Source organism: Rhamphochromis longiceps, linkage group LG17 (assembly GCF_057381845.1).
Source record: "Rhamphochromis longiceps isolate RC_006_pf linkage group LG17, R_longiceps_female_GT1.1, whole genome shotgun sequence".
Classification (NCBI taxonomy): domain Eukaryota; kingdom Metazoa; phylum Chordata; class Actinopteri; order Cichliformes; family Cichlidae; genus Rhamphochromis; species Rhamphochromis longiceps.
This window is the reverse complement of record NC_140573.1, coordinates 34,081,929-34,095,724: the sequence shown is the minus strand read 5'-3', so window position 1 is coordinate 34,095,724 and position 13,796 is coordinate 34,081,929. Positions and strand designations below refer to the sequence as shown.

Below are 13,796 nucleotides of genomic sequence, written 5' to 3'. Positions count from 1 at the left end.
GGGTGCTGCAGAAACCCCCCCCCCCCCCCCCCCCAAAAAAAAAAATGTATTGTGTTAGCCCTCTTTGCAGGATCAAAAAAGAACAGATTTTCGTTACAGTTGAAAGATAGAGACTTGTACTTTCTGCGTACTTTGTTCTCTGTCTTTTTCCTCTCTCCACACATATGCACACATTACAGTGCTCCTGTTTACTATCAAAGTTCAACTCTTAGGCCAGCATTGTGATCAGCTGTATGGCTGGACCACAGTGGCCCGGAGAAAATGCTAACTAATTTCCTGCTGGGGTTCTTACCCATCACCACAGGCACCAACAAACACACGAATAAGGACATGCATACAAAGCACCCTACAGCCTTCCATAACTGTGGATTGGATTTTATTCAGGGGACCCCATTAATTCCTTATGGATGCTCATATTGATTCTGGGTGCCTCTGGTCTTGTTAATTCAGCTCAGCCCAGATGGGTTTTGATTCGGTTTGTGTTGCCTGAAGGTGACTGCTGCTTTTAAAGAAAAAAAGAAAAGGAAAAAAAGAGTGAACATAGCCAAGATAGATGCAGTAGATTTAGTAACCAAACGGAGGGGTAGGACAGAAAGAGAGAATATGAGAGAATGTGGTCGAAGCGAGAGATAAGGATAGAGAAACAAGAACAAAGAATATATCACATAAAGTCAGATATCGTGTGAGAAAGGAAGATAATGAACGTAGGATGTTATGTGGTTCCACTCTTTGAACTTTTTGATGAAAACAGAGAAAATGAATGTTACACTCAATTACTGATTTTCATCTTAATGCATCAAGGAGGTTTTCACTCTCTTCTTTTTTTCATTAGCTCATTATGCTAATGAGTCATTACATAAAATCCGCTCAAAGAAAATGCAGTTGGGAGACCATTTGCATGCTTTTGAGCATTGGCACATATTTATGTCAGGGCAGGGATTGTATGCATGCATGTATTTTGTACATGCATGCAAGCATAAAGACCAGATGTAAGTATTCAAATATTCATCAGCAGCTTATGAACCTAAACATTAATCTGCAGTAACTAATAAGGCTGCAGCAGTAAGATAAGCTCAGAAAGCAGAGCTAAATGGTAGTATACACTGAAGACTAATAACTGTATGTGAAGCCAAAAGTAGAGACTTATAAGTAAATTAAACATGTCAAGGCTCAACACATGGTTGTGTGACTAGTCGGAAAGAGGATAAAGTCTATTTTGTCCCCACCAGACACTTTCTTGCCTTTCCTGTATACACAGAAATGCCATTATCAGTGGTTCAGAAGATGTAAAGAAGGAACATGTTGTTCTTTCTTTGCTACCAGGGCGAGAATGGACTGAGAGGAGTTATTTGTCATTGTCATGCTGAGTGCCCCGTTGTCTGTCTACTGGTCAACCTGTCTTGCACAAAGATTTCATCTCTCATTTGGTCTCTCTTCATTCCTTTAAAGTTTCTCTTCATCTAAACTCTCTTTTTCGTTTTATTTCTTACCTGTTGTCTTTCTTTCATCTCTTTCTTCAGTCCTTCTGGAGCCAACCGCTGCCCACTTTCCTCTACGTGCTTTGGTGCCATTATTGTAGATCTTGTTTCACCTGCATTATACATTTCTATTTTTCTGTCACCACTTGACTATTGGCTTTTTTATGGTGTACATGGAATATAATAGGACATAAATGGGCTATACAGAAGACAAAGCACAAACAGAAGCAAAAGCTGTGACAAATGGTGATGGCCTGGCACTGTGAAGACGACAGTAGGCACACGACTGGCTATACAGGTCAGGTGCCAGGCTTCCCTATTAGAACAGACTCAAGGCGAGACTGCAGAATGATTATCATAAAGTCATTTAAGGCCATGAATAAGTTTCACATTTACCCAAAGCATCAAATGCCATTCACCACACAACCGTAGCATCTCGTACCTGAAGCATATGATTCCTTTTTTCAGTTCATGTGGGGTGATGGATGATACATGGCCTAAAGAAATCTACTTCTGTATGCTGTAACTTTATATCATTGCACACAAGTTTTTCCCTATAGCTCCCCGCTGATCTGTTATGAGAGGTAGACGCAGGTGGAATGTATGTTGCTATGGATTTCCATACCTTGATTGTTACCTAAAACGAGTCCCCTGGGAGTTAATGTGCTTTATCTTACTTCTAATATTCCTTCTCTCCCTTTTAAGCACATCTTTTCTTCTTCTTGTTCAGGTTTAGAAAAAGTTGGCCGTGACTCCAGTTATGAACAAGAGGGAAAGGTTCAGTTTGTGATGGATGCAGTGTATGCCATGGCCCACGCTCTGCACCGCATGCACCGGGAGCTCTGCTACGGATACCCAGGCCTCTGTCCACGGATGGCCAACAATATCGATGGTAAAGAGCTACTCAACCACATCCGCGCTGTCAACTTCAATGGTAAGTTTTCCACTTGGTTTAAATGTATAGGATCCAATATAATGCTGGGTTTTGTTTTTTTTCAACGATTGTAACCTTTTTCAGGTGCATATGCTTTTAAAAGCATTCTTATCCTAGTAAAAAAAAAATTACATGCTGACCATTCAAACAAAATGCCTTAGATTATGCTAACCTCCAGTAATACTTACTGCAATTTATGTGTGTGTGTGTGTGTGTGTGTGTGTGTGTGTGTGTGTGTGTGTGTGTGTGTGTGTGTATATATATATATATATATATATATATATATATATATATATATATATATTGCACAAATATGACAAGTACCCTTCGGATATTCAGATACACATTTAAATCACACCACACTATCTTCTTCCCTGTGTTTTAAAGCTTGCATGTATAAATCATTTAAATTAATATCAGATATGAGTGTATTGACAATGAAATTAGAATATATAAAGAGAGATATAGGAGATTATGAACTCAGATCACCAACTTGCAAACATTTCAGCCTCTTTAAAATCATGAATGATACTCACTTTTATCTTAAGACTTATCCTTTAACATCTGCCTTGTGAAGAACTCAAATTAAATATAAATTAATTCAGAAATGTAAATATATTTATATAAATATAAATACAAATTTAATTTGCATTGTTATTCTTGATATAGGTAAGCATTTGGGACAGAGAAAAAATACATCTCTGAGCAAAGTAAAATCAATCAGCTCTTTTATTACTTCCTTTTTCTTCTAGAGTTTCTGAATTGAATCTAAAAACAGGCTCTCTTTAGTGGAACATGAACTCCTGTCTCCTGGTCAAAGTGCTTGTGGATTTATGTACATTCGTCCGATCTGTTCCACGGCACAGATTTCTTGAGAGTTAAAATCCTTGTTCCTGTCGTTTTAATGCTTACATGGCTCATATTAGATGTTATTGATGTCACTGTTTCGTGGAATGACCTTTTCCTTTTCTAACTCTTGGGTGGGGGGGTACCTTTTAAGTCAGTAAAAGGTTTAAACCACTTATGTCAAAATACATATTTCCATATTTTCCAAACATTTTCTGTTTAATTGTCTCCAGTTCCTCCGTGTGTATTGTCTCACTTCCATGCAAATCTTGCCACAGCAATGCTGCACACAAGTGGTTGCTTATCCATAGCTGCCCTAATGTGACATTAGGCTAAAGCCCTGAGGGCTGTATTATGAAGTGGGATTAATTGATTAGTGAGGTATGTTGAACTTAAAGCCAGAGTTTTCAGTGTCACACCGGTGGCTCACTTTGGGCTGTCTTTGTGCCTTGCTGGATCACCATGGTAACTTATGCTGAACACACAACCTGTTTGGGAGCAGGTTATTTTCAGGGCTTCAGTTTAAAATCATTTGGAACCTCTATGCTATCACAAATTCTTACAAAAACCACTGAATGGTTCTCAAGAACGCATACATTCAGCTGGTGTGGCAGAAAATTTATAAATGTTACAAGCACAGATTAGACAACTGACCAGTTATAGTTGTAGGCTGTTTATTAATGACAATATAAAATCATTCCAATTAATTTCACTTTGATCTAGTGAAAAGCTAACACAATTTCCACATTTCGTTCATGATGCTGTCAGAACTGAACAGACCCGTCATGTGGTGGTTAAAGCGGTAAAGATTAGGACCCAAAATGCAGACTTGCAGGTGGAACTACAATCAGCACAGTTTTATTGCTGGATTATGAAATTAAAAATAAATAATAAATAAATAAAAACAAACTGGAAGGAACTAGAAAACTAAACTAACAGCAACCTGGGGAACACAGCTGGACACAATCTAACAGATGAGACGGGACAAAACTAAATATAATGCATACAGGACAGGAGACTGTCAAAGTAAAACAGGAAGTACAAGAAATACACACATTGAGATGCAGACTGACTATATACAGGAAACAGAGGGAGGAGAGAGTGAGGGCAAAAGAGCAAGGGATGAGAGGAGACATGACTGAGAGAACAGGCAACTAAACTTGGAGACTGATGGGCAAACAAACATGAAGACAAGACTTACTTAACTGGGAGACACTGAGGTAAGGAAACAGAGAAGAGACAAAGACATGAACGGGACCAATTGGCAACCAAGACACCCCAAATTAGAATTATACGGAGAAACACACGGATGAGGGAGAACGCGACACAGAACTGAGGGAGACGCGCACATAAATACACAGAGGGTTAACGAGGGAAGTGGGAGCACACGGGGAACACAGCTGACACAGATAATCGTAACGAGACAGGGCAGGAGTGAACACAACATGACGCATACTGACGAGAGACTGTCAAAGTAAAACAGGAAGTACACAGAGGTTCAGACAGGAGGAGAGAGAGAGAGAGAGCACAGACAAAACGGGCTGGGGAAAACATTGAATGAAACCCAAGGAGGGGAGACGAGGGCTCACAGATACACAGAGGGGCACACAGGGCATAAAAGTCACAAGGGGAAGTCAAGGAACAACTTAACAGAACATCCTAGAAACCAGAATAAAACACAAAACACACGAAAACTAAGAATACTGGGCCAACATGGCCCAGAATCATGACAGCATCATGATTTTATTTGTTATATAAGTTTTTTTTTTTTTTTTTAAATAACCTGTTCCTTTGACAATATCTCTGATTGGAGTAGGCAATGCTCAATTGACCCATTTTGTGTGGAAGAAAGAGAGTTAAATGATGCATGAAACGTCCACTTTTATGCTTATTTCCAGAAGCAGGAGACCTGAATTAGCAAAGCTTCTGCTGCAGTTTTAGACTTTGTCAAGCCAGAAAATGCAAAGAAGGCCTGGCTATCCTGAGTTTACGTTGTAGAAATACCCTTCTGATGTGTGGCACCGGTGTAACCCTTAAATTTTAGTTAAAATGAACTTAGTCTAGGGCTGTAGCCCAGTGTAACACTAAGCTTATCAGCAAATTTGTAAACTTTCTGATAGACCACATCATTTACATCAGGTATCTACGAGATTCGTTTACCATGTAAGGTAGATTATTGTATTATTGATACGTTATAGCTAGTCAACATCAGGTTTTGAATAGTGTGTTAATCCTTTTGTGTAAACATTTGGACAGTATCACATTTTTAATAAATTGTAGACACATTACAGTATTTTTTACCCAACTTGACTCAACAAATTCATATTTTAACAATGCTAAACGAAACATCTAATTTGTCCTTATCAAAGAACATGTCACATTACCTCTCACACCTAACATTAGATTCAGTTTGTGTTTTCTCAAAACATGTAATCTTTTTACATTTTGCTTTTTTGCGAATAGCCTTGTATCACTTTGTACTGCTCAGTAATTTCCCCTCTCTCTTTCTCTTTGCATGACTTCCTCAAGTGTTGACAAATTTTAAGTGGATAAAAAAAACCCAAAAACACATTTGCTCATTTCAAAGTAGCATCAGACACCTCATTTGAATATTCTACTATTAATCTCCATTCCTCTCCCTGATGCGCCTGTACCTGCTTCTCTGTCAGCCTTTTCATTTCCTGTGTTCCTTCGTCCAGCATTGTGTGGAATACATAATGTCTGTGAAAGCAAGAGGCAGAGTGAGACTGGTTGCATTGTGAGGTTTACAAGAATGCTTTTCTGATTTAGAGGAACGATTAAAATTGCTTGAATATGTCTGTATAGGAATGTGCCCAAAATATGTATCAGTGTTTGATGCTTCCTGCTCTGTCGGTGTCTGCCCTTGCTAAAAGTGTCAGAAATAAATTCACAGGCAGGCAATGATTGCTGTTTCATACAGCAGCGGCAGATTTGCGCTCAAGTGAGTTTCTCAGTTATTGTTGGCCTGGAGGGTAGAGAAATCCTCCCATAACTACAAGGTCGCAAACTTTATCCCCAGATGAATCACCGAATCCTTCTCGCTTAGTAAAAGTTGGCCCAGACAGAATGAGCTGTAAGTGATCCTGACCAGACATTGAGACGGAATAAAATTTTTTTAGATAAGATGGAGCTGAAATGATATGGGAATACAAGCTTGTATTAGAGCTATTAAATTCTTTCATTAGCCTCTGACACTTTGTAGATGGCACTACAGAAAGTTATGGGTAACAGTGGCAATTACAATAAATTATAATGCAATTAATTTACAGCTGTGTTATCCTTTTAAGGTCACATGCTGCATCCATAAAAGTGAGAACGCTACAAATGTATAATTTACTGATGAAATAGGGGAATACTTAAACTAAAAACAGACTTTAAATAACTAATAATTTACTCCAGACACACCTCTACCCTCCAGTATTTTGAAAAGGAAGAAAAAAAAAGAAAATTTGAAGGAGTAATATAGAAAGAGTGCACTTGAATGCTTGAATTGAGGCATGACATGATTACAGAAAATAAAAAAATTAATAGGTGGAATCAATCAATTTGCCAGTGTCTGGGTTATGCGAAGATGGGAATTAAACACCTACACGCTTACCAGCCACATCATTTGATTCATCTGTTTAACTGTCTGGTTAGTGCAAATATCTAAGCAGCCAATCAAATGGCAGCAACTGAATGCATTTCGGCATGTAGACACAGTTAAGATGACCTGCTGATGTTGAAAAACAGCATTAAAATGGTGAAGAACGGTGATTTAAGGGACTTTGAATGTAGCTTGGTTGTCTGAGTATTGGAGAATAGGTATGCAACAATAACTCAAATAACCACTAGTTACAGTTAAGGTATGCAGAAGAGCATCTCTGAACACACAACACATCGAACCTTGAAGCAGATGTGCTACAGCAACAGAAGACCACACTGTGTCCTGCTCTTCCAAATAAATCAGGAAACTGAGTCCAGATTTCACATGGGCTCATCAAGACTGAAAAATGTTGACTGATCTGGTGAGTCTCGACTTTCTGCTGTGACGTATGAATGATAGGGTCAGAATTTTGTGTAAACAAGATGAAAGCAGGGTTCCATCCTGGCTTATCAGAGCCACTGATACCATCCTTGGTATCAGTGGTTCAGGCTGCTAGTGGTGGTGTAATGGACCGCCATCCCCGGAAAAAAGAAAGTTGATCACTTTTTCTGTCAGTCTGTTTTCCCACTGTAAGTACTTGAGTTTGATTTTTAAAAAACTAATGAGTTTCATTTGCTGGGTGGTTGTTTGTAGTAAGTGGATCTGCTGGGGTTGTTCACATCTGGTCAGATGCCTTGAAGAAATGAAGCTTCTTCTGGCTACTTTTTTGTGTGTGTGTATTTTTATGAGTGTGTCTGGATACATTTGTGTTTTCTGATTAAAAACAGTTTCATTATTAGTGTGGTTAGGGTCACCATTACACTGATAACCCTTAAGGAGAAATGTGGGAAAAACTGAAGGCCTGCGTGTGTCTTGCCTGTGTTAATTGCACATCATGGGCATGGAGGAGAATAAGCTAGAGGTGATGATGGAGCATGGATTTTCTTTCTTGTTGCTCCTTATGGATCCATATCCATTTGCCTTTTGAGCAGCTACATGACAAAATGAGAGAGAGAATGGGCTGCTTTCTGACCAACTGAAAACCAGTTTGGTTGTTGCTGTTGCTGTAGAACCACAGAATCAATGTAGAAAACCAGTGCACTTCAACTTCAGCAAAAAGCCAACCGTTTAGCAACCTCTTCATTCAATTTGAGTACAGCCTTAACAGAATTTCAGCAGATGTCCATGTTAACACTAAAAATCAAGTTTTTTTTAATGGCCAGAGGACAAACTCTTTTTTTCTCTCATTTGTTCTCATGGGTTCTGTACACATCCACTCATGAAGGTGATGATTCCATTCGCATCAGAGTGGCATGGGCTTTTTTTTAAGGCTTTAATCTAGCTAAAAAGGTGATGAAGAGGACTCTTGTCCTGTTGGATCTACACAGGTATATCTTGAATTCATATCTTTCATACCTTGTGACCTTTCAATGGGTATATGCTATGTTATCAATTTGAAACAAAAACACAGCCATGAAAGCTGAGATGAAAATGAAAGAAGTAAATGGACTGGTACTTACGTAGTGTTTTTCGACTGATTTGAGCACTCAATTCACTTTCTTAATGCAAGTCCCAGTGACCCATTCCTTAAAGTGTTTTTGTTTAATACCAAAGCACTTTTAACTTAATGCTGATAGAATCCCACCCCAATGGATGCATCAGGGCGAACTTGTCGTGTAGTATCTTGCCTAGGATACTTTGACATGCAAGCTAGAGGAACCAAGATCAAGACAGACCTGCTGATTAGTTGATTCCCCGCTCTACCTCCTAAGTTACAGCCATATATACACCTCATTCTATTAAGAATCTCAACTTAAAAAGTTTGTTTTTTATTTTGAAAGGTAATTCATTCCAAAGTTTTATAGGACAGTATTTAAAGTTTTTTTCGCCGTGTTTTGGCCTTTGCAATAGCATATGACAAATCACGTCTACCTGATGTGATTTGTCATATGTAATCTGTCTGCCTCACACATGATTGATTATGGCAGCTGGAGTGCCATGTTAACTGAATAATTTGTTATACATGGTTAAACATGGTTGCCTAGTCTAAGCAGTATCTTATACTATCATCACTTGGCATTGTGGCAGAAACAAAAAGCCACAATGTTTTCTTTTATACATTCTTGCAGAGATGACGTATGGTTTATGGTGGCAATTGAATAAAATAATAATAATAATAATAATAATGGATTGCATTTATATAGCGCTTATCGGAACCCCTCAAAGCGCTTTACAATACTACTATTCATTCACTCTCACATTCATTATGTTACTGCATTTGTATTTTGAGAAGAGGTCACCTCAGGATGCAGGAATACAGTAAACAGCAGTATGCTTATTGCTCATCTTTTTTCACCTAGAAAAAAGCCCATAACACTATCCACACAAGTCAAAGTCATCCACTTTCTTACTTTCTCAGTTTCTCATGCCATCAGGATTTCTGAACACCTCAAATTTTTAACATGATATTGCCCAGATGTAGCTCCAAGCCACTTTAACACAGCAAGACTGATTTTTCATGTAGTGATTTGCACATTTGCCTTACAAAGGAAAGAGCCTTGGTTCACTCCCAGGAAGAGGCACAAATCCCTTTGGGGTTGTGTCAGGAAGGCCATGGTGTAACAAATCAAATGCGTGGCACTGTCGTGAACCCTTTTTAACAAGGCTGCAGCCAGAAGTATTACTGAGTTTGATTACATACTATTATATAAAAACAGTGTTTGCTTGACCTTGCCGGAAAATCATTTGCTACTATTTTGCACTATTTGCATTGCAGAGAAAAGCTCATGCAGATAAACAGAGGTAAATGCACACATACAGTACTGTGCAAAAGTTTTAGGCAGGTCAGAAAATGCTGTAAACAAAGAATGCTTTAAAAAATGGAAGTGTTTATCATTTATTTTCATCATCAATTAACAAAATGCAGTGAATGAACAAAAGTGAAATCTAAATCAAACCAATATTTGGTCTGACCACCCTTTGCTTTCAAAACAGCATCAATTCTTCTAGGTACACTTGCACACAGTTTTTGAAGGAACTCGGCTGGTAGATTATTCCAAACATCTTGGAGAACTAACCACAGATCTTCTGTGGATGCAGGCTACCTCACATCCTTCTGTCTCATCATTTAATCTCAAACACACTCGATGATTTTGAGATTAGGGCTCTGTGTGGGGCCATACCATCACTTCCAGTAATTTGTATTTTTCTGAAGATAGTTCTTAGTGACTTTGGCTGTATGTTTGGGGTCATTGTCCTGCTGCAGAATACACTTGGGGCCAAAAAACAATCATTTATATTTCTGAAAGCATTCTTTGTTTACAGCATCCCCCCTCCCACCCACACCCACACCTGCCTAAAACTTTTGCACAGTACTGTATATCACAGATTTTATGCATAATGAAAACTAAGGCAACTTGTACAGTTTTGATCCAAGGCACAAAAATAAAATATTAAACTGAAATAAATTTAGGAACGTCAGGAAAACAAAATGAGTTGGTTTGTTTGATTGTTTCACTTCATGTTGAGAACTTAACTCAGACCAGGTCAAAGTATTAACAGATCCAGATATACATACATTTACTTGCTTTTACTTCTACTGGCTTTGTTACTTGTAAGTACTCCCCCAGAAAAGCATTTCAGATGACGTCCTTTCTAATGCTTCTTTCTCCATCACACTCTCTTTTGTCCCTTCTTTGCTCTTCTGTTTCATTCTTTCCTTTTTAGCATACTTTCATTTGTTTGTGCTTCACTGTTATTGTCCTCTTTTCACCAACTCTATTTTTCTTTCTTTCCCCCCAGCTTTCTGTTTGACTCTCTGTTACTCTTCTGTACTCTGCACTCCTACCACTCGTACACCCTAAAGCCATTAAGTCATCAACTCATGGCACTATAGGCTTTATAAAGTCTTTGTTTGTTCCTAGGATTTGTTATCCACAAATTGTAAGGAAATTGTATTAAGTTTCATCAAAACAAATGTTTATTTTGAAACAAGTACACAATTATATATGTAGTCTGACTCGCTCTGTGTCAAGCATACTGCTTTGTTTGTTTGCTAAGCTGGGAGCAATATACCATGTTTAACCATCAGTATGATTATTATTGCTTCTCTTTCCTTCAGCTCACATTTTACATTTCATCGGCAGATTTTCAGTGAAACTTTACTTATTTCAAAGCACCCACGTTTATGTTCAAACACAGAATTTGATTTGGGAATAAAATGTTATTCTGTTCATGACCATATGTGCTCTCTTTCAGACTGAGTGGTTTAAGGCTAAATGCAATTTGGATATGGCTCACAAACAATATGGGGTGGGTGAGAAAAAGGGATAAGAATTGTGATTCTTACTGAATACATACAAATGAAACACTGCGCTACCAATATATATATCGTTATGTGTATATATATATTCTTATTCTATCTATTTTGTGTCAAAGACCGGTCCAATATAATATTTTTCAAATTACATTTCTTGATAATCTTTAATTTTTCCGATCGTCATCAAACCAGTTTGCTTAACTGTTACTTGTACGGACAATAGCATGACAAAGAGCCAAAATCAAGTGTTTCCTCCTGTAAATCAAGAATTGTTTTCAATAAAAAACTAATTCTCAACACCAAGAACTGAATTAAATTGAACTGAACTGTGAGATTTACAATTATTCCCACCTCTAGTAGGGAAAAGAAGGGCCTATTTTTGTCCTTTACACAAGTTTATATGTGGATGTGTTTTTCATGCAAGGTAACTCTCATTGTGATCTTCACTATGTGTGGTTATATTCCATGCAGAGAGACAAGATGGACTTTCACAACTGAACTGGCTTGCACTAATTAGAGGGGCTTGACTTTCATATGAAGAACTCTATACCTGGCTGAACAGCCTTGAGGAGAAAGAGAGAAGGATAAAAAAGGGAAGGTTTTGGTTAATGACATTACAAAAGGAACTGGCTTGGGGGATGAAGGCCACCTGTTATGAGAGAAAGAGTACTTGTATTATTCTGGAGAACTAGCTTCCCTATACATGATGAACTTGAACAGTCGCAAATGATCTTGGAATAAGAAAGAGGGAGCAAAGGAGTCAGAAGAGCTTATCCCAGTAGAAAGTCTATTAGGGCTATATGACCTTGAAGGGATATAGGAGAAAGAAGATATGGAAAACAGACAAGAGTAGAGGTTGAAGAGAAAGTGAATCAGAGAGATGAATGGGGTAAAAAAAAGATGGAGAGCTTGCTGAAAAGCAGAAAAGACAAAGAGAGTGCAAAAGACAATGAGAAAAGGGCAGTGCTTTAGGGCGGATAAGACAGATAAAAGAAAGATGAACTTTGCTTGGTCAATAACAGCTTTGGGTAGAAGAAAACAGCGAAATAAGAGTCATCTTCAGTCTATCCATGGGGCAAGGAAGAAAAATGGATGGAAATCCAGGGCATAGTAAAAGTAAAAAAAATACCCCAAAAACAAACTTTTTTTTTTCTTTTTACTTTAGGGGCTGCGTAAAATGACCTTCAAGATGAGCTGACAGTGATATATCAAATTTATGTTCAGCTCGTAGACTTGGATAGAAAAGAAACTGTAAAAGACAAAGAGAAGCATGAATTTAAAGTTAAACTGAATATGACATTAGAAATGACAAGAGAACAAAAAGAGAGAAACATGGAGCATGCTAAACATATAATGGCAAATATGCCAAATTTTCTTTGGTTAGGGCAACCATAAGAAGGGAAGAATGCATAGGGAACTGTCCTGGTTTATTATTCAAACTTCAAGTAAGTGGAAGGGGAGAATAATAAGAAAAAGGTAATGCCCTTTCAATCCCCATAAAATCAGTGATATATTTAACAACAACCTTTTTATCCGCATCTACCTGATGTTGATTCTTTATTGTCAGTTTAATACCTCAACAGCTGTTTTTCAGGTATTCTTAAACCCTTTCCCCATCTTTTAGGTCTGTTTATTCCTAAATTTTTAATGGAGACAAAATCTTTTGGATGTAGTACAATATTGAGTGAGAACACTATAACCAGCAGCTGTGAACGGCTGCAATATAATCCCAGGAGGAAACTGTCCATAGCAAATTTAAAGTGCTTGTTTTTTTCCACTGACAAGCTCAGATTTGTATTGACTGTTTTTAAGTTTATCACCCTTTGCTTTTACATGTATTGATGTCAAGTTGGCCAAGTTCTAAGTTTAGAATTGTGTTGTCCTCCCTCTATCGCCAATGTTGGAAAAGCATTCTTCAGAATTATGGGTTTTAGTACAGAATTTATTTTCCTAATTCCTTGGCTCTAGTTATCCTGGTCAAAACAGTCACTCAAATATAAGAGTCTGGCAAAGTGTATGTGTGGACCGGAGGGCTTCCATTATTTGTAGCTCAGCTAGACACAGTTTCAGCCTAAAAATACTCTCTGAAAGGTTTTAATAATCATATTGCCACAATTAAGAAATGGTCACCTGTAAACCAATAAAATCTTTTTATTTATTTCTTAACATATTTGTACTCCATCTCTGCAATATTTCTATGTTCCTACCCCAAATAGCTCTCTCCAACTCCAAAACGCTGATAAAACTTTTAAGACTTCTCACTAAGTGAGACGTCTCTTAGATGTGAGATGCGTCTTTATAGCTAGAATGACAATCTGATCCTTTCAGAATCCTCTCAGTGGCAAAAACATTGCTTCTAGTTGCTTTGTTTTTTCTGCAATCACAATCATTTCGACAGTACATAGATCAACCGGTAAATTGGTAGCTTCACTTTCATGGTCACCACAATAGACCAGTTGAGTGTCCACATCACTGCTGATGCCATACCAATCTGTCTATCCCCCATTCCATTCTCCTCTCAACCATGAACAAAACCCTGAGATTCTTAAAGTCCTCCATAATAATAATAATAAT

The 13,796-nt window shown here is 37.9% G+C and overlaps 1 protein-coding gene across 1 annotated transcript in view; it reads left to right on the top strand.

Annotated features, from left to right (window-relative positions):
• Nucleotides 1-13,796, top strand: part of grm8a (glutamate receptor, metabotropic 8a) — a 307,806-nt gene that overhangs the window by 243,918 nt on the left and 50,092 nt on the right. The window contains exon 7 of the mRNA XM_085386123.1: nt 2,209-2,412. Within this exon, the coding sequence (XP_085242249.1) occupies nt 2,209-2,412 (204 nt within the window). The remainder of the gene's footprint in view (nt 1-2,208; nt 2,413-13,796) is intronic.